At 47.9% G+C, this 27,068-nt stretch overlaps 1 protein-coding gene across 1 annotated transcript in view; it reads right to left on the bottom strand.

The window, feature by feature from the left end:
* The window catches only part of DNTT (DNA nucleotidylexotransferase), a 39,518-nt gene that overhangs the window by 6,257 nt on the left and 6,193 nt on the right, over positions 1-27,068 (bottom strand). The window contains exons 2-9 of the mRNA XM_045291619.1: positions 16,239-16,413; positions 14,838-14,966; positions 11,975-12,145; positions 10,368-10,439; positions 8,654-8,777; positions 4,440-4,572; positions 2,820-2,928; positions 1,388-1,633 (exon numbers count right to left, since the gene is read on the bottom strand). Of these exons, the coding sequence (XP_045147554.1) occupies positions 1,388-1,633; positions 2,820-2,928; positions 4,440-4,572; positions 8,654-8,777; positions 10,368-10,439; positions 11,975-12,145; positions 14,838-14,966; positions 16,239-16,413 (1,159 nt within the window). The remainder of the gene's footprint in view (positions 1-1,387; positions 1,634-2,819; positions 2,929-4,439; positions 4,573-8,653; positions 8,778-10,367; positions 10,440-11,974; positions 12,146-14,837; positions 14,967-16,238; positions 16,414-27,068) is intronic.

Genomic DNA, 27,068 nt, shown 5'->3' on the forward strand with positions numbered 1-27,068 from the left:
CCTGTAGACCTTTAGAAAGGAGGATCGTGTCCTTGATCTGCAGAGTGGTCCTATTCTTTCACGAAGCCCTGGTGGTGTCACAGGCTGCACCCTGAGCTGTCAACCATAAGGTCAGAGGTTTAAACCCACTAGCCACTCTGAGGGAGATAGACGAGGCGGTCTGCTCCCATAAATATTTAAAATTTCAGAAATCCCAAAAGTTTACTGTGTCCCAAGGGGTCGCGGTGAGTTGGAATCGACTTGATGACAGTGATTTGGGTTTGAAAGATAGTCTTTTGGCGGTTATTTACTGGTGCCCTATGTGCCCGATGTGATCTGGGTGCCAGTCAGAGGGACCCCTTTTCTAGTACAGACCAGACCCCTGCTATGGTGCCAAAGCCTGTGCCAGGGCGGGCTCACAAAATCCTAGCAAACGACTCTCCTGGCCCTCCTTTTCCTTATGGGAAAACAGAACCTTAAAGGGCACAGGGAACATTTCCAAGATCGCCCAGCTGGTGAATGGCACATCCAGGGCTAGTAGCCAGGTCTGGGAGGAACCAAAACTATGCTCTTAACTACCTTGCGGCTTATATAAAAACCCAACGCAACCTACTGTCAGCAAGTCAATTCTGCCTCCTAGTGAGCCCATCGGACAGAGTAGAACTCCTTAGGGCTTCTGAGGCTGCGAATCTTTACAGGAGCAGGTAGCTTCATCTTTCTCGTGAGGAGCAGATGGTGGATTTGAACCAAGGACCTTGTGGTGAGCGACCCAATCCTTAACCCACTGGACCACCAGAATTGGTTTTTATACTGGTGTTTTTACACTGAAGCTGCAACTGAATTCCCTGAGCAGGCTTTTGCAAACATTGGTAGACTTCAGCCCCAAGCATTTTAATTTAGGAAGCCCGAGGGGAGCCCAAGAATTCATAGTTCTAGCCTGTTCCCAGGTAAGGCTAATGCTGCCGGTCAGGGCATCACACCTGAAAATCATTGTTATATACTAATCATCCTGGGTGCATGGTCACCTATGGGGGAATGGCCTGATTCCGGGGTTGCTGGGCCCTGCTTGCTCCAAGAACCCGATTGCATAGTGGATTATGCATTCGGTTGCTAAAGGAGAGGCGAGCAGTTTGATTCCACCAGCTGCTCGGCAGGAGACAGGTGAGAGCATTTCTTCCTGTGAAGAATGGGAGGCTTGGAAACCCTAGGGAGCAAGCCTTTCTACTCAGTCCTATAGGACCCTCTAGGATCGCTGTGAGTCAGGTCAGAATGGCCTCGCCAGCCATGGGTTTGGTTTCTGCTTGGGCACTGCTCTCTCGCCCTGCCCCTGCTGCCTTTGTCTCTCCTCCAGGATCAGCTGGTGTCTTTTGGAAAGCTACCATCTGGGATTGATCAATGGAAAGCTTACCCGGGAGCCAGTCCAGCCTAGTAGGGCAAAGGCTCGGTTCGCATAGGGGCACATGACCAGGTCCACGCGGATGGCCTTCCAGGTCTTTTCTTGCAGCTGGCTGGACTGGCCACTGGCTACCGTCTGATGGTACAGTTTTAAAATCAGAAAGCACTTTTGAAAATGATCAAAAGCATCCACCTTCCTGCTAGGCAGCTTGAGTTCTTCAAATGTGGACTCAACAAGGTCATAGTATAAAAGCAATCCCTGAAAATAAACAGGAAGATATCAGCCTAGGTTCCCCGCGGAGAGGGTTCCGGAGCCAACACGAGGCTCCTCATGAAAGCTTTTCTTGCTCTGTCCCGGCTTTTGGGTCCAACTGACAATACTGGGAGAGGATGCGAAGGAAGGCATTTTGTTGTCTTCTCTCTGCGAGTGGTGAGTCTAGCAATTAAGAAGGGCTGGGTAAAGTCAGCTCCAAGCAAAGATACAAACCAACCTCAGTTCATCTGCGTCTCACACCAGCGTTCACGCCTCTCTTTACCCCCATTGAAAGCCTGTCAATCAACCAACCAACCCATGAACAACAGACACACCCCAATTTACCTCCATGCAGTTGCTTTGAGTTAGTATCCCTGGTTCAAGGCTCTTCCCCACTTCTGGGCAGATGACCTGTTACCTCTAGGTAACATTTTGGTGTATTTTTTCTTATCGAGATAATCACTCTTACTTTGCCTGCCTTGGAGACAGAGCAGGATAAGGCTAGTGAATCACGTTTCATAAAATTCTGCCTAGCTAGAAAGTGTAGCATGTTATTTAAAAATATTCCCAGCAGTGCGGGCAGTCATCCAATTTAACTACCTACAAGTGAGAACTCTTTAGGGCACGGTTCTCAACCTGTGGTCCGCGAGCCCTTTGGGGGTTGAACGACCCTTTCACAGGGGTCACCCGATTCATTACAGTAGCAAAGTGACAGTTATGAAGTATCAACGGACATAATTTTATGGTTAGGGTCACCACAACATGAGGAACTATATTCAAGGGTCTTGGCATGAGGAAGGTTGAGAACCACTGCTTCAGGGCATTGGACAGATGTGGGGAAGAGAGAGGTGGAAACATGCAAGTAATTTCTAAACCTGAGTGGTAACTGCAGGAGCAAATAATCCCCAACTAATTTAATTTCAGTTTGGGGCTGTGCTGTTATGTGTTCTGTGGTGTTTGGGTGTTTTCATTCCAATGCAGGTCAAACACAGTTGCTTTGGTAAGAGGATAAGTTTAAATAAGCAAGACAGATGCACTTGGACTGAAGTTGTTACGTCTCATTGCTTGTCAGGTGGCCTTGTAGAAACAAATAATTAAGAATGGATTAGATGTCATTACACAAGGAAGAGGTACAACAAGATCTATATGATGTGGGAGTGTCTAAAGGTCTATTTTTTATCTTTCCCCTTACCTTTTTCTCCCATAAGTTTATCACTTGATGTAAAAGTTGTTGCTCTTCTTCTTCTGTTGCTCCTGGGCTGGTGATTAAAAAATCAACATCATGTCCAATTTTCTTCCCTCTGATTAAAAAACATAAAAAATGGAAATAAATTAGATTTTTGGCTCCCGACTTTCAGAAAAAGCACCTCCATATCATGGCCTTAAGTTTAAGGTTTGCGACATCAAAATTTTTAATGTTATCTGATACCTATTTTAAATGAACTCTATTCCTTGCGAAATAAATTGAGATGTAGATGAGGGCAAACACTGACAACGTGTATGCGTTCTTTTCCTTGCATATGTGCACCGAGGACCCCTGAGAGAGGAAGGAGAAACAAGACCACAAGCAAGCCCTGTGCTCGGATCCACACAGCCACCCGCTTGACATGATGACCTAGATGGAGAGCTTTTTCTTAGCTTGTCTTCTTCCACTTCCTGCCTTAAACCAGGCTTACCAGCCAGCCAGCCACCTGGCCAGAGTCACAGACAGAGCAGGAGGAGGGGAGGGGAGGGGAGGAATCTCTTTGTGAATTGGAAGTTTTCATATCCAGCAGCTACACAATATCAATATCTCTGCGAAGAGCTCATTCAGTCATTCATTGGCCCCACCAACATTTTTCGAGCATCGTGTGTGTGTGTGTGGGGGGGGGGGGGGGCACAACAGGTGCCGAACACTAAGCAGACTCACACTGAGTAAGAAACATTAAAAGCTTAGCAGGACAAATGCACATACAAACAAATCGCCACCGTGCTGTGATGGAAAAGGGGTGATGTGGTGGATGAGGGGTGCCTGACGCACCGCAGAGAAGAGGAAATCAAGAAAGACTTCCTGAAGGAAGTCCCTGCTGGATTGAGTTGTTCGGGATGAGAAATGAGCAGGTGACAATTTGGGGAGAGGCAGGGCAGCCAGAAGGCCCCGGATTCAGCGAAGTCGCCGAGGAGGACACACTAGGGAGTGTGTAGGGAGTGCCCAGCCCTTTGGAGTGGCAGAGGTCAACTATGGAGGGTGGGAAATGAGGTTGCAGAGAGAGGCTGATGCCAGGTCAAGAGGCATTATGCCTCGTGGAAAATCCCGCAGAAGCGGGTGTTAACCAGGGGTTGTCCCTCTACCTGCCAAGGCCTCCTTCCCCTGTGACGGGAAGTTGGAAGCCGATCAAGGCTAGAGGGCGAGCCCAAATTCAGACCCTTGAGCCAGGAAGCCAGTACACTTGGGAAGGCCCCAATCTAGGCCAGGTGGGCTTAATTCAACCAACAGGGTCAACTAACATCATGGACCATGCCTCCCAAAAGGCTGAAATTTCAAGCCCATCCCTTCTCTTTTCCAGCTGGTCCTTGACCATGATGAGGTTTCTCTGGCCTCAGGCCTCCACATGTGGGTGTGAAGTGTCCTGAGGGTGCCCATTTCTTAACTGTAAAACCTGAAATTTTTTCTATCCTTTTTACAAAACTCACACAGATCATAAATCCAGCTTTGGCATGAATTCTTTCTCATGCAAAACCAAGGACTGAGGCCTTTCTGACCCGAGAAATCTTACAAGGGAGCCACGGATGGCGTAGAGGGGGGGGGGGCAAAAGCAGCCCACTCCTTTACCTGCGGAAGCCTCCTGTTACAGTGATGAAGGCATCCGGCAGGAATGCCCACACAGCCTCTTGAACCAGCATGCTGACGGCATCTGCTTCAGGCCTGGTCACACGGCTGAGAAGGTCTTCATAGTAGAGGAATCCTGGAAGACAGGTCAATGGAGAGCGTGAACTAACCAGCCCACACTAAGTGGTTGCTCTGCCCCTACACAGAGCTAACGACCACCCGCATGAACGTCAACCCTTGCTTCCATAAAGCCTGGACACCCATGTTGTCGATTTGGTGGAGGAATGTTTCCAGAAGTGATGGTGCTTTGCATTTCAATGGAGGAACTTAAGGTGTTCTTGATGAAGAAGGAGCCACTGTTTCAAATCCCCCTGGAGAGCAAACTGCTCGAATCTCATGTCCTAACTAGAGAATTAGACTTCTTGCTCAGTGAGCTGCTTCCTCTTCTTTGAAAAAAGATGACACCCACTATCATGATCCGAATGCGACCTTGCAAGTCTGGCTAGACCAGAGGATGGACACTGGTACAGATAGGAACTGGAAACACAGGGAATCCAGGGCGGATGATCCCTTCAGGACCAGTGGTGAGAGTGGCGATACTGGGAGGATGAAGGGAGGGTGGGGTGGAAAGGGGGAACCGATTACAAGGATCTACATATAACCTCATCCTTGGGGGACAGACAATAGAAAAATGGGTGAAGGGAGACGTCGGACAGTGCAAGATATGACAAAATAATAATTTATAAATTATCAAGGGTTCATGAAGGAGGGGGGAGCAGGGAGGGAGGGGAAAAATGAGGAGCTCGTGCCAGGGGCTTAGGTGGAGAGCAAATGTTTTGAGAACGATGAGGGCAATGAATGTACAGATGTGCTTTACACAATGGATGGATGGATGGATGGATTGTGATAAGAGTTGTATGAGCCCCTAATAAAATGATTTTTTTTTTTTAAAGATGATACATAAAGATTCTGGATGGGAAGGCTTAGGGTTGGGAGAAGATGGAGTGCCATGAAAATGAAAGTCAAGATTAGGAGCAGGATGTGTGTCTGAGTTACAGGGGGCAATGTCATAGATGGTTTGGCTTGGTGCTCCCCTGCCTGACCACCGTGGACAAATGAAAACTGGGTCAGCGTCACGTTGATGCTAGGCGAATGACTTGGCTATTCCCACTTGGTTATTCTTGGCTATTTCAGTTATGGTAGGTGTTGTGGAGGTTAGAAGAGAGGAGATACGGGTGTGTGGGGTGTGTGTGTGCCACATTTCAAGAATTGTGGGATGAAGCATTGGAAGAGAAGGGTCAGGGAGGTGGGGAGATGCATAAGGCCTTCGAGACCAAGATGTTTAGGGAGAGTCACAGCAGTCATGGCTCTCAGCTATGACTCCCAAACTTGGCTTGCATCTTCCTAAGAACTGGGGACTCGTCTCTTGAGATAACCCATTTCCTAATTGTAGACTTTGCTTGGGCACTTCTTTTTGTTGATGTATTTGAGTCTACGTCTTCATAGTTTCATCTGTCATTGATGCTGATGCAGATATCCTGAATGACACAGAACAAATCTATCCTTCCTTTCCCACCATCAAGAACCCGGGAGGGAGGGGAAAGGGAGGCCATCTGATTTGAACATCATGTTCACAAGCTCTCCAATTCAAACTTCCCATGCTAGGCCATGCAGGAGCAGCAGAAGATGCCCCTTGTATCTATGAATTTGCATCCAGTATCAAACCGCACGACGTGTAGTACATTTTTCCAATGAGGTTTGTGCAATTAGAGAAACAAAGGGCGTGGTTATCAACTATTTCTTCAAGAAGATATGAAAAAGAACGGAGGCATTTGGGTGATGGTGCTGGCAGAGGAGAATATTGAAAGCACCGTGGGCTGCCGAAAGAACAAACACTTCTGTCAGGGAAGAAGTACGAGCAGAATGCTCCCCAGAGGGAAGGATGGCCAGACTTCACCTCACGTACTTTAGACATGTCAGGAGAGACCGGGCCCTGAAGAAGAATGTGGTGCCTGGTAAAGTCGAGGGGCAGGCTTTCGACAAGATTGATTGACGCAGTGGCTGTGGCCCTGGGTGGGCTCAGAGAAAACAGCAATGTGGACGGCGCAGGACAAGGCCGTGCTACATTCAGTGTTGTCAGAAATGACTCCCTGGCACCTAACAACGGCATGGTAATTTTTGACACCATGAAAACACCCGATTTGGCATTCCTTTTTGATAAAAGTATTTCACGTTTTATAAGAAACGCATCACACTGTGTGCGGTGACATGCGCGCCGCTATATATCAAATATTGACTCTTAAGACCAATGCTCCAGTGAGACTTCACGAAGCACCGTAACTGCAGAAGCTATGTCACTAGGACTGTGGCGGTGAGATTCTTTTGAAATCACAATCACGCTGTACTGCAAAGAAACCACGTATGTACATGCTATGAGACCGATCAACTTTAAAAACGCTATTTTGAGAACACCAGCCATGGTGAACATTGGTGCACATAATGGTTGCTTCTCCTCTATCCAGGACCTTGCAATGTGACCCTTTTCAGAGCAATTGGCAGTGGTAGTTGGACACCCACTAGTCCTTCTGGTCTCAGGATTGTGGAGGCTGATGTTTGTTGTTCCAGTCGTTCATCAGCTCAGATGCTTTACATATGCCTTTTGATTTTCACCATCTTCTTCCCTCTGGACCTTAGGTTGCTGCTCACCAGTGCTTAAGATCCCAGTAGCTACTCACCCACGTAAGATGTAGACCATCGTCTGTAATGAACTGTTTTATGTCAATAGACTTTCATGTCTCACGGAGTGTCTGATCCCAGTCACCTAGGGCTAGTGACTCATTTCCTCACGGAGTTTGGCTATATCTATGAAGTATTCATACCTTCGCCTCCTACATGCTTCACCACATTCCTGTGTATATTTTTAGCAAAGATGAATACAAATGTACACCTGTCCTTTGTCATATCTATGGATATTCATGGGAATACTCCCATTCTTCCTCCCACACCTGTTCAGCCAGCCTGTCTACCTAAGCATCTACTCATTAACTATGGATTTCTAAAGACCTACTCAGGCACAGATCTCTCGCATGGCCCAAGGATTAGCGGTATCTGATTCATTCTTCAATATCATCTCTCTTCCAGAGAGGAAGTAACTAAGGCTCCATGACTGGAACTTGCCTACAGTCTCACTGCTAGAAGGCGCTGGAGGGGGCTCTGAATGCAGATGGTCGCAGTCTGAAAGCTGGCGCTCTCACCATGTGGGTGTGGACTTTACACCTTAAAACTGAGGGAATGGCGTGGCTGAAAGAGTGACTTCAGCCTCCATTAAAACTCCATTCTGAATCAAACTTCTACTGTTCTTAAGAGGCAACTTGTCTTTTTATCAAACAGCTCGTAACACAAAGAGAGCAAGAGACGAGACCTCCGGCTCGAGTGAGGCATTGTTTGCTGAACCGTCTGTCTGCTAAGAATGTTAACTCAGCTGGGTTCTGAAAAGAACTCCTTGATCAAGCATGTCCCTGGAGGTTAGGAAACAGGATTCAAATTGATCATGGTAAGATGAAGCCTATAACTATCTCATAACTCTATCATCGAGATGAGATAAATGCCCATGAACTCAGTCTTAATGACACTTCATTATCCCCGACTGGAATCTTCCATTGCATTTCTGCCCTTTGTAAACCAGTTACTAGGTAAAGTCATAAAATTTACCATCAGGGGAGAGACAGACAGACCTGCAGCTGTGGCATAAGTTATTCCCGCCAGGATGTTTTGTTAAATAAATTTTGGGGTGTAACAGTCTCAGATCGGGGCAAGTGAATTTCCTGGGTTTAAATGTTTAGGAGGATAGTTTGGCAAACTACAATAGCCTTTTGCTCGCTTCCTCCCTCACATCAGGTCTGCCCTGGTTTGTTTCACCCGATGAACCTACTCTCTCTCTGCATGTTAGAACATTACAGCATTACAGCATCTTGTCTGGTTGCTTGGGTGCCTCCCCGGTTCATGAAACGTTTTATCCTTCAAAAGATGCTTGGTTTTACTGCTAGCAGAGTGTGAGTCTGGCATTTCACTACAACAGCCACAAAGACAGAAGAAAGGCAAAGGAGCTTTCCCCGCTCGATCCGATTGGGCGCAAAACACGGATGATTAATCAGACCTGAACCACCACCTGGCCAGGCCCAGGGAGCCTGGGAGAGGTTTGGGGAGACACAATATACCTGCTTTCTGCATCCGTGTAAATTTCAGGGTTTTGTCGCTTCTTACTTTACTCAGCGTTCTGAAACCCATCCTGAACCATTTCTCGGATGTCTTTAATCCCACTCCAAACACAGACGTGAAAAGCTGAAATGGAGGAGGCATGGCATTAGTTTCTACAACCATCTTTGCGACTGTGGTGGTACTTCCCAAGATCTCAAGCAATTCAGAAAGTAGGTGAGCAAATCTTTGACCCCCATTTCTCCTGAACATTACAGGTAGGTGCTAATAATTTATCGGAGACATTCTTATTTCAAAGCCCTTTCCTGGCAATGGCATTATTAGGTGAAACGGGGGTGAAGAAGCAGGTCAGACATACAGACATTACCTGATAGTGGCATTGGCTGCATCATCAGTAAGTGATGACCTAACGTTATCTCTGTTGGGCCAATGTCTCTTCCACGTGGTCATGTTCAGAATACTTGCTCTCACAGTGTAAAGAGGAGTGTTTGTTCAGGTGGCTTGCTTTTCATCATCACACAACTGACATGGGAGAGATCCCAGACTCAACATTGGTTCTTCTATACTCTGAGCTGAGCCTGGCTCCTAGCCACACATTTTAGGCCTGGGCAAAAACACTTCTGATCCAAGACTCATGGTTGAGGGACGGAGCTCGGAAGCTAAGAACTGTCTTGGTTGAAGGACTGAGAAGGGTGCATGGAAGCTGGTATGAATTTGTGCCCCCCCGCCCACTGTCCCACCCCCATCTGTATCCACTTATCAACTTTGCTAGGCCCCGATTCTCAGTATTATGTAATTATCCTCCATTTTGGTGAACTGGTGTCATTGTCCCCACGGCGCTGCTTTCAGGTAAGCAATGGATAGCATTTGCTATCTACCATCTGTTCCTTAGAAGACGCATGAGGCAATCTGATCCTGTAAAGGATCGGAGTCAGAATAAACTCGATGATGGTGAGTTTGCGTCTGTCTGCGAGTATGAGGTGAAAGAGACAAGGTTGATCAAAGTGCTGTTCATGAGGCAGGAGACCATCTCCAGGATTCAGTTAGGTCACGAATCAATTTGTTCTGAGATAGGAAAGGCATGAGACAAGTGAGCACAGATGAGAGCAACCTTGTGGCAGCAAGAAAGAAAAGTACAAAGTGGGGTACATTCTTGGGACCCAGGGTCCCTGTACTGACAAGCTCCTTCACCCAGGGGAAACTCTAGGCACTTGGAGATCTCCAGAAACGGTTGAGCCACAGCTGTTGTGAAGAGAAAAGAGCCTTCCCCAGAGCAGACACACAGAGAATGTTTTCCCCTAGAGCTGGTACTGGAAACTAAGACTTCTGACCACCTTAGCTGTGAGAGAATAAATGGCTGTGTATGAAAGCCGTCCATGTGTGATTCATCTGTTACAGCAGCACTCGATGGCTAAAGTCATCCTTTAAGGGAGGGGAAACTGGGAGGTAATCTTGCTCTAATCAAAAGAGGGTACAGCAAGGAGAGTTCCAAAGAGAAGTTTACCTTTTATGAGCAGGCCTGGCCTATCCCTCTGGTCTTTGCCTTTGTACTCAAGCGTAACACACTCCTGAAAGGTAAGGTCATTTGTATCTCTTGGGAGCCGAGCAACAAGCGAGGGCACCTTCAGTTATACAGGCATCTGCTTCCTAGGCCATTCGGGATAAGTTACCTGATGAATGTAAAGCCATTGTACATACGTGTTTGTTACAACTTACTTTAAAGGAGTTATAGCGTTCATCATTCAACACAGCTTTCACTTCAGCACTTTCCCCATCTTCAATTATCTCCTGGATGAACAGAAGAAAAATGTTTTAGATTAGTGGTGTTAGACAGAGACTCTCAAATCCACAGACCTGGCAGTTTTACCTTTCACAGAATCTACGTCCATTGCAAGCAGGAGGCTTGCCTGGAAGATGTAGACAAGATAAGACATTTCCCTCTCATTCTGAAAACCCAAGTTCATCGTGTGCCTAAGATCTTCTTGACAATGCTCAAGGGCAAAGATACTATAGGGATGAGGCCCAACTCTACAGAATACCAAGTCAAAATAGTCGCCGACATGTTTGTCCAAATATTTGTGATGATGTTCTTTCTAATAGATCTAAATGTGCTGAAACAAGAGGGCTTTTCATTTGAACAGAATAATTTTAGACCCAGCCTGTCCAAGAGTCACCCTCTTCTCCTTAGATTTGGAATAATGTACCTCATATTTGTCTATGTGGAAACCTACTACCAGATAGGCTTTGGTGTGTGTGGGGGGCAGGAGACTTTGCTGAGGTTGTTGCTGGATGCTGTCTAGTTGGCTATGCTTCATAGTGACCCTGGGCACAACAGAATGAAACACTGCCTGGTGCTGCGCCATCTCACAATTGTCGTGCTTGAGCCCATTGTTGAAGCCACTGGGTCAGTCTAGCTTCCTGAGGGTCTTCCTCTTTTTTGCTGACCCCATTGCATCAGTCTGTCCTAACCCAAGGACTGGCCTCTCCTGATGACATGTCCAACGTACGGGAGATGAACTCTCCCTGTCCTTGTTTCAAAGGAACATTCTGGTTGTTTGTTCTTTTGGCAGTCTGTGGTACTTTCACTGGTCTTCCCCAATGGCGTGATTCAAGCACATCAATTCTTCGGCATTCTTCCTTCTTCACTGCCCAACTTTCCTATGCCTAGGACGTCACTGTAAATCCCATGGCTCGGGGCAGGCACACCTTAATCCTCCAAGTGGCATCCTGGCTCCTCAACAGTTTAAAGAGGTCTTGGGCAGCAGATTTACGCCATGCAGTGTGCCATTGGATTTCTTGGCTGCTGCTTCCTTCAGTATTGATTGTGGAGCGAAGCAAAATGAAATCCTCGACCACTTCAATCTTTCTTCCATTGACCATGGTGCTGTCTACTGGTCCAATTGCGAGGACTTTTGTTTTCTTAACTTTCAGTTGTCATCCATGAGGAAGGCTACAGTCCTTAATCTTCCATTTAAAAACATGTGTTTTAATTCAGATGCTTCACTTGCTGGTGAGATTGTAGGTCACCGAGTCACCGGGATTAGTGATTATATGGGAGAGTCCTTCTTTTTCCACTCGGTGTGATCTAGCTGTGATCCTATTAGGACATGGATTATACATATATGTACACTTGCACACATCTCTCTCCAGCTATACATATATAAGCCCAGATAAAAGAAAAGAAGTCATGAATACCGTATCTTTTCTAGTTGCCAGGAAACGCTCTTAGATGCACCTCTGTCTCTCTGCCTCTGCCTCTCTCATATCAATTTTTGCTAGGAAAGAAGTAGCAGGAAGTGAAACCAATCACATGGCATCCTTACCTCTATGACACACTTCACCTTGTCGTCCAGGCAGGGAATGCCGTCGGTGTCCCTCATGCTGATGATCGGGGAAGGAAGAGATTTCAGCACAGAAGCCGCTCTCATAAATGCCAGGCAAGACCCTCCATTTTCTCTAAACTCAAAGTTTTCAGCCAATATCTCAAAGGCATCCTGAAGAATAAATCCGAGTGAGCAAAGTCGTATCCATTTTCTAGCCTCTGGGCTAAGGGTCATTCAAAAATGACTGCTTGCTCTCTCCTAAGTCAAGGTGTCCTCTGAAAGTCTCCTTCAATGCTAGGACTGAGTCTAACAGTGGTTTTGTGTCTGCAGCCAGGGGCCACCCAGGTAATGTTTGCTGTGGAATGGAACCGGGAAAATGGCAGGCGCCAGAGTCAGAGTGTGCTGCCATTCAAGAAGACGTGCTTGTGCAATGGTTAAGCCATCTGCGACCAAGCACGAGGTCAACCATTGGAATCCACCCTCCTCTCCTTGGGGAGCTGCTCTGGTCAAAAGCACAGCCCAGGAAACCCGATGGGCCAGTTCTACTAGAAAGCTCTGAGTCAGAACTGAGTCCATGAATGATTTAGTCAGAAAGGGACTTCGTTCGCTCTGACCACATTCTAATACTCTTTGCTTGCTGGCTTCCCCACCACTCTGGCTAGAATTCTGTTCTGAAGATTGGAAATCTCACTCTCTTAGCATGAAACGCCGCATAAACCCATAGAACACAGCACTAAACAGAGGCTCCTGGAGCGAATGGATGTAATCTCAGGTCACGTGCCCAAAGGCCCAGTTATTTAAAGTGGGGCATGTTTGCATTTCTGGCAGAGGGGGAAGTAGCCACAGCTGTGTGACTTCACACTCATCCTGTCTAGTTAACTGCAGTTTCCTTGCAGAAGTGGGGCTGGAAGTCAAGAAATGAGAAACTTTGCACTTGGTGCACACCCCCCCCCCCAACCTGTGGCCGTAGGGTCAATTCTGACTCATCGTGCCCGTAGAGGACACAGTGGCACTGTCCTGTCCCAGCGATTTTCCAGGGCTGTAATCTCTGCAGGACCGATTGCCACATCTTTTTACTGGAGGGGCTGGTGGGTCCCAGCTGCCAACCTCTCTGTTAGCAACTGAAAGCTTAAAGCACTGCGCTAGCGCGGGTTCATCTGGCTGATGACTGCCCCCAGGCTAGAAGACAAGAAGGTGTGGGCTTATTAGGGTCGCTTGACGCACAGTTATCAAGCCTCAGAGCTGGAGAGGGCTTTAAAGAGGATTGATATGCTAGCATACTGGCTAAGGGCTGGCAGCTGGAAGGCAGATTGTCAGTTCAAAGTTCTGTAGGCCAAGGTCTATAGAACAGAGCAGCTCCTAAGGGGAAGTCACTATGAGGTGAGAATGATTCTACAGCACCTGGTAGTAAGATCATCTCTCCATACGAGATGAAGAAACAGAGGTCCGGAGAATTTGTCCACATAGGGGCAGACTTGGCTCGGTGCCAGTGAATTTGGTTGTGAACAAGTTTATCAGGCTGAGCGGAGGCTCCTGGTCTGCTGACTCGTGGCCTTTTTGTTGATCAACAAAGACTGCCTATGCACCAAGGCTATTTTTTACGTAATTTATTCTTACTATATATTGACTGGGAGCCCTGGTGGTGTAGTGGTTATACATTGGGGTGCTGACCATAAATTCAGCAGTTCAAAACCACCAGCTGCTCCTATGGAGAAAGACAGGACTTTCTTTCCCCTCAAGAATTACAGTCTCAGAAACTCACAGGGACAGTTCTACCCTGTTCTACAGGGTCGCTATGAATCAGCATCTATTCCATGGCAGTGGGTTGTTTTTTTGTTTTTGTTTTTCAGTTTATGGATTAAACTAGGCATTTGGCCACTAAACAAAAGGTTGGCAGTCCAAACCCATCAGCTGCTTCCAAACTGATCGATAGTTTTGGAAACACTAGATAGAGTTGCTATGGGTTGGAATCGGCTCGCTGGGAATAGGCTTTGAATTATGTATCGGACTAATTAGAGTATTTTGTTTTTCAGACCATGTGCCTTTGAGAAGTGTTGGGCCTACTACCAATGTTCAGCCAATAATAATTTACTATCTCTGAAGAATATAAACCAGACTAGTAACATTGTAGATAGTCCCGGATAGGCAAGGAGAAAAATGTTAAACCAAACTCAGATTCTTGTAAAAGATCAGACTTATTGGACCCAGTAGAAACTAGAGGAATCCTAAGATTGCCCTGCAATTCCCTTGAGTCTATTGTACTAAACCCACACCAGGAACTCACGCTTCAGTTGAATAACACTTTGGCTCATAACACACACACTATCGCCCACGTGCTCCTTTGAAAACAATCTGGATGAGACCAGTCAAGGTTAATGTGAAAGCAAAGGGGAGTTGAAAATAACGGCAGCAGAGGAAAGGACTGTGGAATACACACAAGACATTTACAAGTGAAGCCAAGATGAGCAGGTAAGTGGAGCAGGGCCACGAGATGAACAGAAAGGGAACACCTGGAGCACAAAGGTGACGCATTGTAGAAAAGTCAAGGTCACTGAGCCAGAGCCTAGGAATTATTCAATGGGCCTAATTTGCGCAGTAAACTTTCATCCCAAACACAATAAAGGATGGTATTATAGTGAAACATTTTTTAAAAGAACATAATCCACGTGTATGAGTGTTTCTCCACTTCCGTGAACGATGAAGGCCTTGTTTTGACACAAGGAGAACCAGAGATCAGGCGAGGTAGGTGGCTAAATGGGTGTGGGAATACGTTCCTGAATTTTCAGAAATTTCTGTGATCAATAGATAAATGGGAAGACGCTGCAAGTCATTCTTTGGGGGTGTTGTTGCAAACCCCCATTACCGTGAAGATGCGGTTACAGTTGTTTAGGGAGGTTCTTCTCTGGCACGCGTATTGCGAGATATTTTCTACAGCTGGTGGTAGGGTCTTCTGCGGACCGGGGTTGGTGTTGGATGACAGATCTCTTCTCACCTAAACAGATGCAGAAGCGCCCATTATATGAACAATGACGACAACTATAGCTATAGAAGGACAAAAGCATTGGAGCCCATTTGATAACAATTGTATTTGGAAGGGGAATAAAACTGTGAGCAAACAGTGTTACGTTTTGCCTCTTTTATGTGTGAATTTGCTAAAATGAAACATGCATTATTTTTGCAATCAGAAATGAAAGTATGAAAAAGAACCATCAATTAAATATCATTTTCCTTTCCTTTGAAGTGACGTAGTTGTAGTCAAGCCCTCTTTCCTCCTGAATGTCTGCAACTCTTGATCAAGGATTTAAAATTAAGACATAACTGTTCTATATTTTTTTCTTGTTGAATTAATATAATCAGAACAAGGACTAAGAAACTGCACGTTTTCCTGTTGCCAGCGCATCCACATTTGGATGTTTTGAAATGTTTGGTGTGTAAACTGGCTCATCACAATAAACCAAAAAGCCAAACTCAATGCCAAAGCCAAGTCAAATCTGACTCACAGTCGCCCTAGCTTGTGTTTCTGATGGCTTCGGCTTCCTCTCTGAGAGCCGTGGGTGGGCTTGTTTGAATCGCGCAAAGTCATTGCAGTTAGCAGTCTGACACCTATGTGACAGTGCCTACCATTATTATTCATACTGTGTACATACCAGGCACTGGATGTACAGTTAAATGCTTTAGATGTGTGCCATTTTAATCCTCATAGCCATGTGAGGGGGTAGGCAATACTCTTTGTATCTCACATAAGAGATAAAGGCAGCTCAGAAAGCGTAAGTGCCTTGGGCAAGGTCACCTGGGATTCAGCAGAGAATCTGTAAGAGGAGCCCTGGGGGTGCTGTGGTTCCCCGTTGGGCTGCCAACAAAAGCTCAGCACCTGCTCTGCAGGAGAAAGGGGAGGCTTTCTACTCCCGTAAAAAGCTACAGTCTCCGCACCCCACAGGGGCAGTTCTACCCTCTCCTACAGGAGTCAGAATCCACTCTATGGCTGGGAGTATGCTTCTAGGAGTCACTAGGGGGTGGTGGGGGTGGAGGATGACAAACAATGATGTATTCCGCTGCTAACCACAAGGTTGGAGGTTTGAGTCCACCCAGAGGTGCCTCAGAAGAAAGATCTGGTCATCTACTTCCAAAGCAAATGGACTACCGAAAACCCTATAGCGCATCGCTCTGCTCTGATGCCTGTTGGATCAAGGGCAGCTGGTCTACTGGTGTGATTCCACAGCCAGCACGCTCAGTCACCAAGCAAAGGACAATGGCAATCACTTACTACAAGCTGGTGTTTTCCTGTCATCTCCACTGGTCTTCCTGCTCCCATACATTCTATCAGCCAGGAGACATCGAGGAGTTCTAGCTGTGCGCTGGATTTTATTTTCTGCACCTGAAGCCACTCTAGAACATCGGAACCAGAGGTGTTTTCTGCCACAATGTGGGTGACGGAGTCACTGCAAGGTGCAAGAGACAGTTACCAGCTGACAGGGCTTCCGACAGCAGCAGCAGCATCTTTTACTGCCAAGTGCTCAAGGTTCCACTTGATGGAGAGAGGCATGCACTAGACCGTGGTACAGGCTGGGTGGATTGAGGCAAGGTCTTTCTCTTTACTGTGATGACTATACATGTCAGATGCAAGAAGAAGGAAGAAAGAATGAACAAGACTCTAGAAGGAACTCAAGTTCCAGAGAGATGGAAGATGAACTTGATCTTCAGATAGCACCCAGGAGCTGCAAATGGTCAACGTGCAAAGGTTGCACATTAGGTTGGAGGTGCAAGTCCACCCCGAGGTGCCTGGGCAGAAAGGCCTAGTAATCTCTTTCTGAAAAGTCACCCTCAGAAAACCCGAGGGAGCACAGCTCTGTTCTGCCCAGCATGGGGCCACTGTGGTAGAATCAACTTGGTGGCGACTGGTTCTGGCGTCTGATGCAGCCTTCTACGTATGGTTTTCCTGCGTTGTTTTATTCTTATTTGTAGAGAGCTTTAGCCCAGGGTATTTTAAACTTGTTTAACTGTGACTCACAGAAATCCATTTTATAGCATGACCCCAAGTTGAATTAGGTAAGAAAGGGCTTCCACATCCCACTACGGCTCCATTCCCTCCCCCAGGACCTTTTTGAAGACTCTTTGGGTAGATAAAGATTTGATGGTAGCATCCCACTAAATCGATCGGTGGCCAGCTTTTGGGAAATAGGGCTTTACCCTTGGTTTAGACCACAACCTTGTAATGTAAGGTAGAGAAGGATCTTTTCCTTAATAACTACAGAGCACTTACCAGGATGCAGCCACTGCCCGAGTACTTTACATACATCATCTCACTTAGTACTCAGAGAGAGCTTCAGATGTTATCCTACTCAGATTTCAAAAAATGAGAAAACTGAAGAACAGAGAGGTTTAGAGACATCTGAAAGGTCACACAGTAGGTACATGGCACCACCCTTTTTACCTTCTCTTCTGGGTCAAATATGTTATCCCTAGTTTTTAATACACCTCCAGTGCCAGCATCATATTGTCCCCACTTATCGTGGGAGGAAATGGAAACCCATGGAGGTAAGTCATTTGCCTCAGACCATACCGACTAAAAATGGTGGAAATGCAGCCTAGAGTTTGTGACAGCTTGTCTCGAGTTCTTTTGTTTGCTACAGTTCCACCTGAATAATTCCCTATGGATGGTGGAATAGCATTTAACACAAAATGGGAGGGCAGACCCAGCCCCCGAAGCCAGGTGGTAGCCACCTAACCATTGATTTTTGAAGCAGTGCGCAGGAGGACACCTGTGGGACCAGACGTGTGAAGGCAGCACATGCAGACCGGGCGGGGCTCTCTGAGCAGAAGGAGTCGGGGCATTGAAGCATTGCAGGTGCCAGTGATGAGGCGGAGGGAGCCACTTCAGTTTGCCCCAGTGCCTCTCCTGGTGCCTGAAGCAGTGGAGGAAAAGTAATGGGGGGGGGGGGCTCCAAGGGGTGGGTATTTCAGAGGGGGCTTCCTGCCAGAGGAGCTGGTCCAGCAGGGTTTTGTGAAGGAGAAGCCGCTGGTGGGACTATTTTTTTAAAATATACATAAAATAAGGGATTTGACCCAATGGCTTTCAGTTTGAAGAGCCTATGAATCTGGGAAATAGCAAGAGCAAATAGCACACCCACACAGCCAAGAGAATAAATAGAATTATTTTCTCTTCCTCTTCCTTGGCTTCCTCCTTCTCCTTCTCCTTTTTTTAATTTTTTTAAAAAAATATTGATGGTGATTCATTGGGTAGGCTTTTTTTTTTTTTGCCCTAGGCTCCCGATCAAGGTGGTGGTGGTGATGACAGGGTTGGAGTACCAAGGAGGAAAAAGGCAGGTTCTGGGCATTGGGATCTTACCGGGCATCGACGGTTCTTGGTGTGAACGGCGCCAAGGGATGGTGCCTGTGACCTGGGGGAAGCAGAGGGTCTTGGGGTGGAGCTGGCACTTGGGTCTGGTTTCTCTGGACGGGATGTAGTGTCCTATGACTACCTAACAAATCCCTCCAAGGGGGTGACTTTCTAGAACAGAAATGGATTTCTTCACCGTTCTGAAAACTAGAAGTCTAAATGCAGGACGCCCCAGCATGCTCTCATGGGAGACAGCACATGTGCTCTGTCTGTGTTGGTTGCGAGGGAGATACTTCCTCATCTTGACTTGCATTCCCTGGGATTCCTTGATTTATAGATGGATCCTCACATGGTATCTTCCTTCTGGGTGACTCTGTTTCCATGTCTGGACCCCTTTTTCTAAGACCTCAATCATAGAGGATTAGGGACCACCCCACTCTCGGAAGTCCCCTCGTTAACTAGCATCATCTGCAACTACAAACCCTCTTTCCCAACAGGGCCACATTCCCTGGTGCAGGCTTGGGTCTTCGAGCCGTCTTTTTATGTCTTCAGTTTTGGTTTGGTCTCGTCGTTTCTTTTAAACTAGTTTATGTTTATGGTCGGTGAGAAACACACACACAGACAACGAGAAAAGACACCGATCTGGCAGCTTTTCAAGTCCAGTTTGGCATCATTCATTATTCTTGACGTTGTGCCACGGGGTTTTTTTTCAACCCCCTTTCCGAATTGTTCCTCCTCCATTAACAAACACTCATACCCCCCCGCCCCAAACTTCCTGTCCACACTTAGGTGGCTGCTTTCGTTTGATTCCACATGAGCTAGTTCTTCAAAAGAGTGCAAGGCTCGATAGCTTGTGCTGTTTCTGGGAGAACACTGAAAGCACAGGGGACTGCCAGAAGCAAGAGAAGGCAAGACGTCTCTTGGGGGCGGGCAGCGGGGACATATTTCCTCCGGGAACAGATTGGTAAGAATAGGTATCTGGCAGGTCGAACCTTGGGTTCTTCGGGAAGTAAAGGCTAGCAGCCGGAAGTGATCGTCCCCGGGGCCATGGCAGTAGGTGCAGTAATATTATCCAGGGTCATCGAACCATCGAGCGGGTGCCAACTCCTAGCGACCCCGTAGGACAGGGTAGAGCTGCGTCTGTGAGTTTCCGAGACGATTAACTGATTACGGGAGTAAAAAGTCCTGTCTTTCTCCCAAGGAGCGGCTGACTGGTGGTTTCAAAATTCGGACCTTGCTGATCACAGTCCAATGTGGCGTGATCCTTCCGGGTCCTGGAAGCCTGGTGTAGGAAGTCAGATCTCATGTTCTGGGCATTGTGAAGATCGTGAAGGCTTTGGGGAGCAGGGCAATGATCACGTTGAAGTGTATTTTAAAAGACTACTCTGGTGCACCGGATGATTTGGAAGGGAGAGCTGCGGTTTGATGGGTAGATAAGAGGGCAAGAAAACAGGAAGATGAAACAAGAGTCCAAGTGTAATATGATTTTGCCCCAGTCTCCTTCCTGCAGAACTAGAAAGGGAAGCAAAAAGAAAATAGGATGGACATGCGGCTTTAGTTCACCTGTAAGGAAGCAGAAAGTCAAACAGCACTGAAGTATGTCTCTCATTGTATTAGGTAGACATCGGGATTTGAGAGATTGCATTTGTTTGGAGAAAGGGGTACCCGCTGCTGCCTAGTCAGTTCTGATTCATGGCAAGCCCATGTGTGTGGGAGTAGCACTAAGCTCCATCGGCCTTCAAGGACTGGAGGGCTTTGGGGGAAATAGATTGCCAGGCCTTTCTTCTGAATAGGCTGGAACTGCAGTGAGCAGCTGAGGATGTCACCACTCGTGTGATCCAGGGGAAGAGATCAGAGAGTAGACCTGGAGAGTCTTTGGGGCACGCTGAGAGTGAGATTGGCAGGAGATCCGAATGAAAATGTCCCACTGACAGTTGGAATCTGAGATTGGTGCTGGGAGAGAGGTCAGGGCTGCAGGTCCGAGCCGAGGCCCCCCAGTGGGGAGGCCAGTCAGAGGGGCTGCAGGACCACAGACTGCCAAGAGAACAAACAATCCGTCTTGGGAGAAGTACAGCCAGAAGACTCCTTAGTGTCAAGGATGGAGAGACTGCGTCTCATATACTCTGGACGTGTTCTCAGGAGAGCCCAGTCCCTGAAGAAGGACCTCATGCTTGGTCAAGTAGCGGGGCAGTGAGAAAGAGGAAGCCCCTTGACAAGAAGGATGGACACGTGGTGGTAACAATGGGCTGACACATAAGAACAATGAGGAGGAGGGTACAAGATGGGGCAGTGTTTCCTTCTATTGCCCAGGGGGTCACTATGAGTTGGAACCAACTCAACGACCCTAACACTAACAACATCGACCAAGTGAAAGGGCATTTCCTCTGAGGGGGAGGGGGCTGGCCTATCAATGAATGTGACAAGCACGAGAGCTTGTTTGGAAGAAGTTTAAAGAATATTGAAGACTGCATGGGTGAGCAAACGTCTAGGAACGTTGTGCTGAGAATTTGCTTCCACCACGAGAATGCACGGGCTCATTCATTCTCTGAGGGCAACAGGAGCTGACCCCACCCACCCTGCAGCCCTGTTCTTGACCTTTAGATTGCTTTTTGTTCCACAAACTATTAAAAAATCCCAAAACATTAAAACACCATAATTTTAGTTCCTGGAGGATATCAAAGCTATCCTTTTGAAGAGCCCAGAAGTCTTCAGAGAAGTGTCAGCGAGGTGGGAACACCACCTTCAGAAGTCTACCGATCTAGACGGAGGGTGTGTTGAGAAACCAACCATAGCTTCAAATTTGGATATTTTGTTTTTAATACAAGTTTCGAATATGTTTTGGGCAATATACATTTTTGACTTACCCTCATCTTGACTCTAGTGATTGTTAGAACAATACCTGTTTTTGCCTAAACCACGAGGGAGCGAGGTGTGCGGAAGAGAAGACCTAGGGTTCACCTTCCAAATTCGTGCCCCTTGCCATTGACTCTCTGACCTCTTCCCCTAGGATTCCCCCCAGCAGAGTGTGTGTGTGTGTGTGTGTGTGTGTGTGTGTGATCCCATCATTGGGTCAGAACGAAATACACTTCTTCTACTGTTAATACAAGCATATTTATGAATGCCAGGCTACATACATCATATGAAGGAAGACTCTGATGTAAACTTCCAATGCCTCCTCATTAAGCTACTGGCAAACAAAACAGATCAACAAGGAAGCTGAGGGTGGGGGTACCTCTGGTGGTGCGATGGTTAAAGCACTCGGCTCGTAACCAAAAGGTCAGTGGTTTGAACTCACCAGCTGCTCCCTGGGAGAAAGACGTGGCCATGTGCATCCATAAAGATGCATTGCCTCGGATACCCTAGAGGGCAGGCAGTTCTCCTCTGTCCTATAGGCTTGCGTTCCCACTTGATGGCAGTGGAGTTTTTCAGGATCTGGTGATACACGGGTGACGGCACTTGGCTACTCACCAGAAGATCAGTTTGAGCCACCAGCAGCTCCACGGAGAAGGGCAGGCCGTCTGCTTCTGTAAAGATTTCAGCCTGAAAACCCCAAGGGGCAGCTCTGTCCAATCCTGTGGGGCCACTATGAATTGGAATCGATTTGGCAGTAACAGGTTTTCTCTTGTTTCTTTTTTATCTCGTAGCATATGGACTACTTTGTGGCTGCTGCAATAAGACCTTAGTACATGAGGATTTGCCCCAGAAAAGCTGAAAGAACCGTTGCCATAGTGACACACCGAGATGGAGACGCCGCAGGGAGGCTGCCAGGCTCTCTCGGGTCTGGGTTTTTCCTGCACCTCAGAGGGAGATGGATGGAGGAGATAGCAGTGGAGGGGAAGCCTTGAGATTCATCGGCTAACGTCAGACCCCTCAATACAGACACAAGGATTCTTCTGGCCAGAACCTGGCCTTCTGACAGAGGCACCCAGCAAGCGTGGTGAGCGAAGTTAGTGCTGAGAGACACCCACGCAAGCCATCCAGCACAGACATAAACAGGAGAAAAAGACCAGAATGCAGTACTCCAGGTGATGAGCAAAAATCATAACATCGCATCCACATGTCTAGACGTGAAATACTTTTCGTGCTCCCCACAGCCCTGGAAGGTAGCCAATATCATTTCAGATGAGAATGCTGAGCATAGAGAGGCGCGTGAAGCTTGGACCCAACCCCAGGTGTGCCTGCCTGAAGCAATCATCTCTCAACCGTTCTAGTTGACTGTGGTTTGGCGTCCCAAATGAGGTTTTGTTTGTTTGTTTTAAATACGCGTCTATCTCTTCCCATTTGGTCTGTCTGTCATCAACGATCACCACTTTTCTCCTGAGGGGAAGAAATCAATGTGAGTGGTATTGTAAAGGGCAAATCAATCTGGGCACAAGCTGAAACGGTCTCTGCCCGCCCCTGAGAGCCCGAGCATCCTTCTCATGGAAACCCTCTGGCAGCCCCCCGCCACCTCGCTGAGGCCTTGAAGCGCGGCTGAGATAGATTGATGGCGAAAAACCAACGATTCACTTTTCTAGGTTCCTCTAGGGTCTCAGCCATAACCAGTTAATTCTGTCCTAGGCAAACTACGCAAGGTCTCGAACCAATGGCAGCCATTGTGGACTAGGCTCTGTCCCTCACCTCCCCACAGAGACAATGATTTAGGACCTTTGCCTCCGATGTGCTTGGCTGGTGCTTCACATCCCTGAGAGCAGAGATGGGGGTGGGGTGGGGGTGGCTAGTAGTCTTTGGGTTCTAATGAGCCCGTGTGCCCCAAACATGGCCAAACTCATCATAGGGGCTCAGTAGATGCTGGTTGAATGGACAAATGAATTGATTGATTAGTTTCAAAGGAAAGTTTCTTAAACCTTACTATCTACCAGAGACATTCAAACGTTGTGGTTTAAAGGGTAAGAATTCTATTCTATTGCACAGCTCCGTAGGTCAGAAGTTGAGGCCGATTGAGCTGGGTGAGCGTGACGCTTCGTTTCCATAGGAGCTAGCTGATGGGGTCCCTCAGGACCGTTCCAACTGTGGGTGTGCTGGTCTGGAGGGCTCAAGGAGGGTTCCTTCACGTTTCTGGCCCTTGGTGGGAACACCTGGAATGGAAACAACTGGTGGGAACACCTGGAATGCTAGTATCAGCTGGAAGCACTGACCCAACATCTTTACATGACCTTTCCGAGGGGAGTATGTGAACTTCTTACAGAGAGTCTCTCAGATTCAAGTGTTCCAGAGAACAAGGCAGAAGCTTCATGACTTTTCAGAGGCAGCCTCCATAGTCACAGAGGCTCACTGGCACTGTCTCCGATTGGTGGAAGCTGTCACAAGCTCAGAAAGGGAAAATAGTCCCTGCTTCTCAATGGGAGCCAGGATGTCTTAAAACCACCTCACAGCCAAAGAAGTCCACTTGAAGAAGCACTGATCCCAATAAAAATCTCGCTTTGGCCCCAGCAGTGGCGTGGCGTGGCGTAGCGTGGCATGGCGTGGCTTCTGGCTTCCTCTCCCTTCACAATGGTGAGGAAGAGATGCGCCATCAGTCTCAGCTCAAGGCTGATTCCTGTGTGGCAGAGGTCAGACAGGCCTTCCCCTCTGTATGAGTCTGGGTACTTTAGAGAAACAAATCCACAGCAACTCATGTATAAGAGAGTGTTTTATATAAAGGTTATATATGCTGCCCAATCCCACAAGTGCAACATTAACACATTAACCTGTATGTCTAACACCAGTCCACAAAGTCCTCCTCCATCTCAGCAAACAGACACAACGATACTGACTGCTGGAGGAAAGCTGAGTCAGTGAACGTGTAAGCATCTCAGCACTGGCAGGGATCCCCACATGGCGGCTCCAGCACCCAGGGCTGCATTGGGGTAGGTCCATGTGGCTTCTCTTGGGGATGTCTTGCAGGAAGTCAGCCTTGCAAGCTGAAGCAGGGAACTGCTAAGGCAGCTGCACCCTGGTGCGACCATCAGAAAGCAAGAGACCCGAGAACTAGAAAGGGGAGACTCACTGAGCCATTTATCCCTCTGCCCTTCAATTAACCCCACATGTGTTTATCAGCCAGGTTGGCACAATAAACTAACTAAGCCACCCTCCAAACTTTCTACCAATTCTCGCACCAACTGTCCCTTCCACAGTGTTCTCTACTTTTCTGTGGGTTGAGTAATTCATTGCAATGGCCACACAGAACTCAGACAATGTCACAGCTATGAAGCCTATTAGGGAAGTAACAGGGCCCAATTCAGGATTGAGAACACCCAGAATACAGTTCTTACATAAACAGCCTCTGTTTATATAGACACATCTCTCTCTGGGTTTTGACCTGGGAGTCATACAGCCCTTAGCTTAAGCCAACATGGCAATGCTTTTTAAGCGATGTGCTCACAGGCTCCCGGTCTGTAGGGAGCCTCAGCTGCAGCCTCTCAGCTCTCCAGACAAGTGCCCAGAGGCATACCACTTTGTCAGCAAGCCTCCTGCCCCAAATCAGCTTCCTCCCTCTGTAGACTGGGAAACCCACCGCCCTTTCTCTTGTCCATCTCCTCGCTCTGCTGCCCCTATTGGTCAACCCCTTCTCTGCATGTCTCACGGCCACTGTTTCCTACTGTCTCAAGCTTGTCAGATCATCCCTCTGTCTCCTGGATTGAGGGGAGCCCACCTAGCAAACTTGAGTCCAGAGGGTGCACCCCACTCTTGGATTTTCTTTCTTGATGGTTGTGAGTCTCCCCTTCCCACCGCTGGATATGGCTCACTTTAAGCTTAGTGAAATGGGAAAAGGAACCAACCCCTGTGTTAGCAGTCCATACTTTCTATGGGCATGTGAAATTCTTGCCTTTTACACCACAAAGGTGCCATGTCCCTTGTTTGCATTATCAGCAAGCTAGTCCATCCCCTTGGTGGGCAGGCCACAAGCACCTCGCATTTGCATAATCCTACCCAGTTGTAAAAATGATGTGAAGGGGGCATCTGGCTTCCCCTGACTTCCCAAGGGGGAAGGAGAATCAATGTCCACATCAGCCCCAGGCCAGGACCTGTGAGGTGGGGCTCAGACAAGGCTCCACTCTCCAATCTTCTTTAGCAATGGTGACACCAGCCATTGCTCCCCTGGCACTCTCCCCTCCTCTGTTGGGTTTGCCGATTCATTGCAGTGCCGCACAGAACCCACAGACAATTCTCAATCATGAGGCTAATTAGTGGAGGAACCCTCACAATTATGAGGGTAACTGGCGACGTGTAACAAGTTGCAATGCAAGATCAGGGATGCTCAGACTACAGTTCTTTGGTGAGGAGTGCCTCTTCTCACGCCAGGCCTCCAGGAACACCGCTCTCTAATCCTCAGCCTCTCAGGCCTGTGGCCCTTTGGCTTCTGCCCTGCTTGAGCAATGTTACCACATGCCTGCCCAAAAGGCACTCCACTCCACCCTATGCTTCAGCCAAAGGGCCCTGAGCTCTAGCTCCACGGGTCCACAAGTCTAGCTCATCTGATTCAAGGCGTGGAAGCAGCAAACTCTGAGAGCAGGTCCTTGCCGGAGGCCACTCGGCTTTCTTATTCCACCTTGCTCTGTCTCCTGCTCTTGGTGTTGCTGCCTCTGTTGCTGTCACTTCTCTGGCGTCATAGTTTTCTGTCTCCTGGATTGAGGAGGCTCAACATGCAAGGATGTCAGGGTTCGAAGGTCACCCACCTCTTCTGGCTCCTCCTGCTTGATGGCCGTGAGATCTTCCATTCCTGCTTCTGAGATGACTCATTTTAAACCCAGTGGAAAGGTAAACTGACCAATCCCCTTGCTGGATTTCCATAGCCCTTAGTTGCTTGGCCCCATACATTCGTTTGGGGGAGTTAAGAGACTTAGGCTAGAAGAGCCATTCAGTGTACCACACCAGCCACTGCATGGGAGTTCAGCAGTCGGCAGTGTATCTCAGGCCGGTACTCCCGGGAGACAGTGACATCATCTTAGGGAAGGCACAGCTGGACATTTAAGAAAGGAACTGCTATCTACATTTAAAATTAAGCATCCTATCCATGGTTTTATGGATAGTGTTGGTTAGGGCAAGGTTGAATTTTCTTGAACGAGTCCATTTAGGGACCGTTGAAAAGCAACCCCACATGACGTTCAGAGTAAAAGCCGTCGCCAGAGTGGTGACTTTGACTCTCAGTAGCCCCGCGTGTGTCAGAGTAGCACTGTGTCCCGCGGGGTTTGCACTGCTGGGTGTTCCTGAAGCAGATGGTCAGGGCTTTCTCTCAAGGCACCTCAGGGTACACGCAGCCCTTCAGCCGTTCAGCAGGGAGCATCGCGCATGAATCGTTTGCACCCACACGAGGCAAAAGATAGTACATGCGCTGAGAAGACTGGCGATCGTGGCCCTCAAATGTCCAGAAGGCCCCGACTTCTGCTACGAACTTAACCACTTTCAGTTCTGAGTTTGTTCCCGCCCCCACCCCCGCAGATACCAGTTTCCAGACTCTTCTAGCCTTTCGTTGCCCAGTGGGCCCTGCTGGTTGCCATAATTAGAAAAAGCCCCTCCTCTCTCCCCCCCCACCTCCCCCGCCACCGATTTGGATCACTTGTTTTTCCCATGTCCCTGGGTTTGTCAGCACTACTTCTCCGCCCCCCCCACCTCCCCCGCCCCCAATGAAGGAGAAAGGTGAAGGTTTCATCTGAGCCCAAGCGGGTGGAAGACATCCCTGCGCAGAGGCACTAACACCGTCTCACTTCCCACGAGTCCCTGATCTGCTGAGCAGGGCCAGGCTCCTCAATCAATCCGTGCTGACAGATGGCAGCG

Source organism: Echinops telfairi, unplaced genomic scaffold (genome assembly GCF_000313985.2).
Source record: "Echinops telfairi isolate 266 unplaced genomic scaffold, ASM31398v2 ScPeMD7_70;HRSCAF=299, whole genome shotgun sequence".
NCBI classification, from domain to species: domain Eukaryota; kingdom Metazoa; phylum Chordata; class Mammalia; order Afrosoricida; family Tenrecidae; genus Echinops; species Echinops telfairi.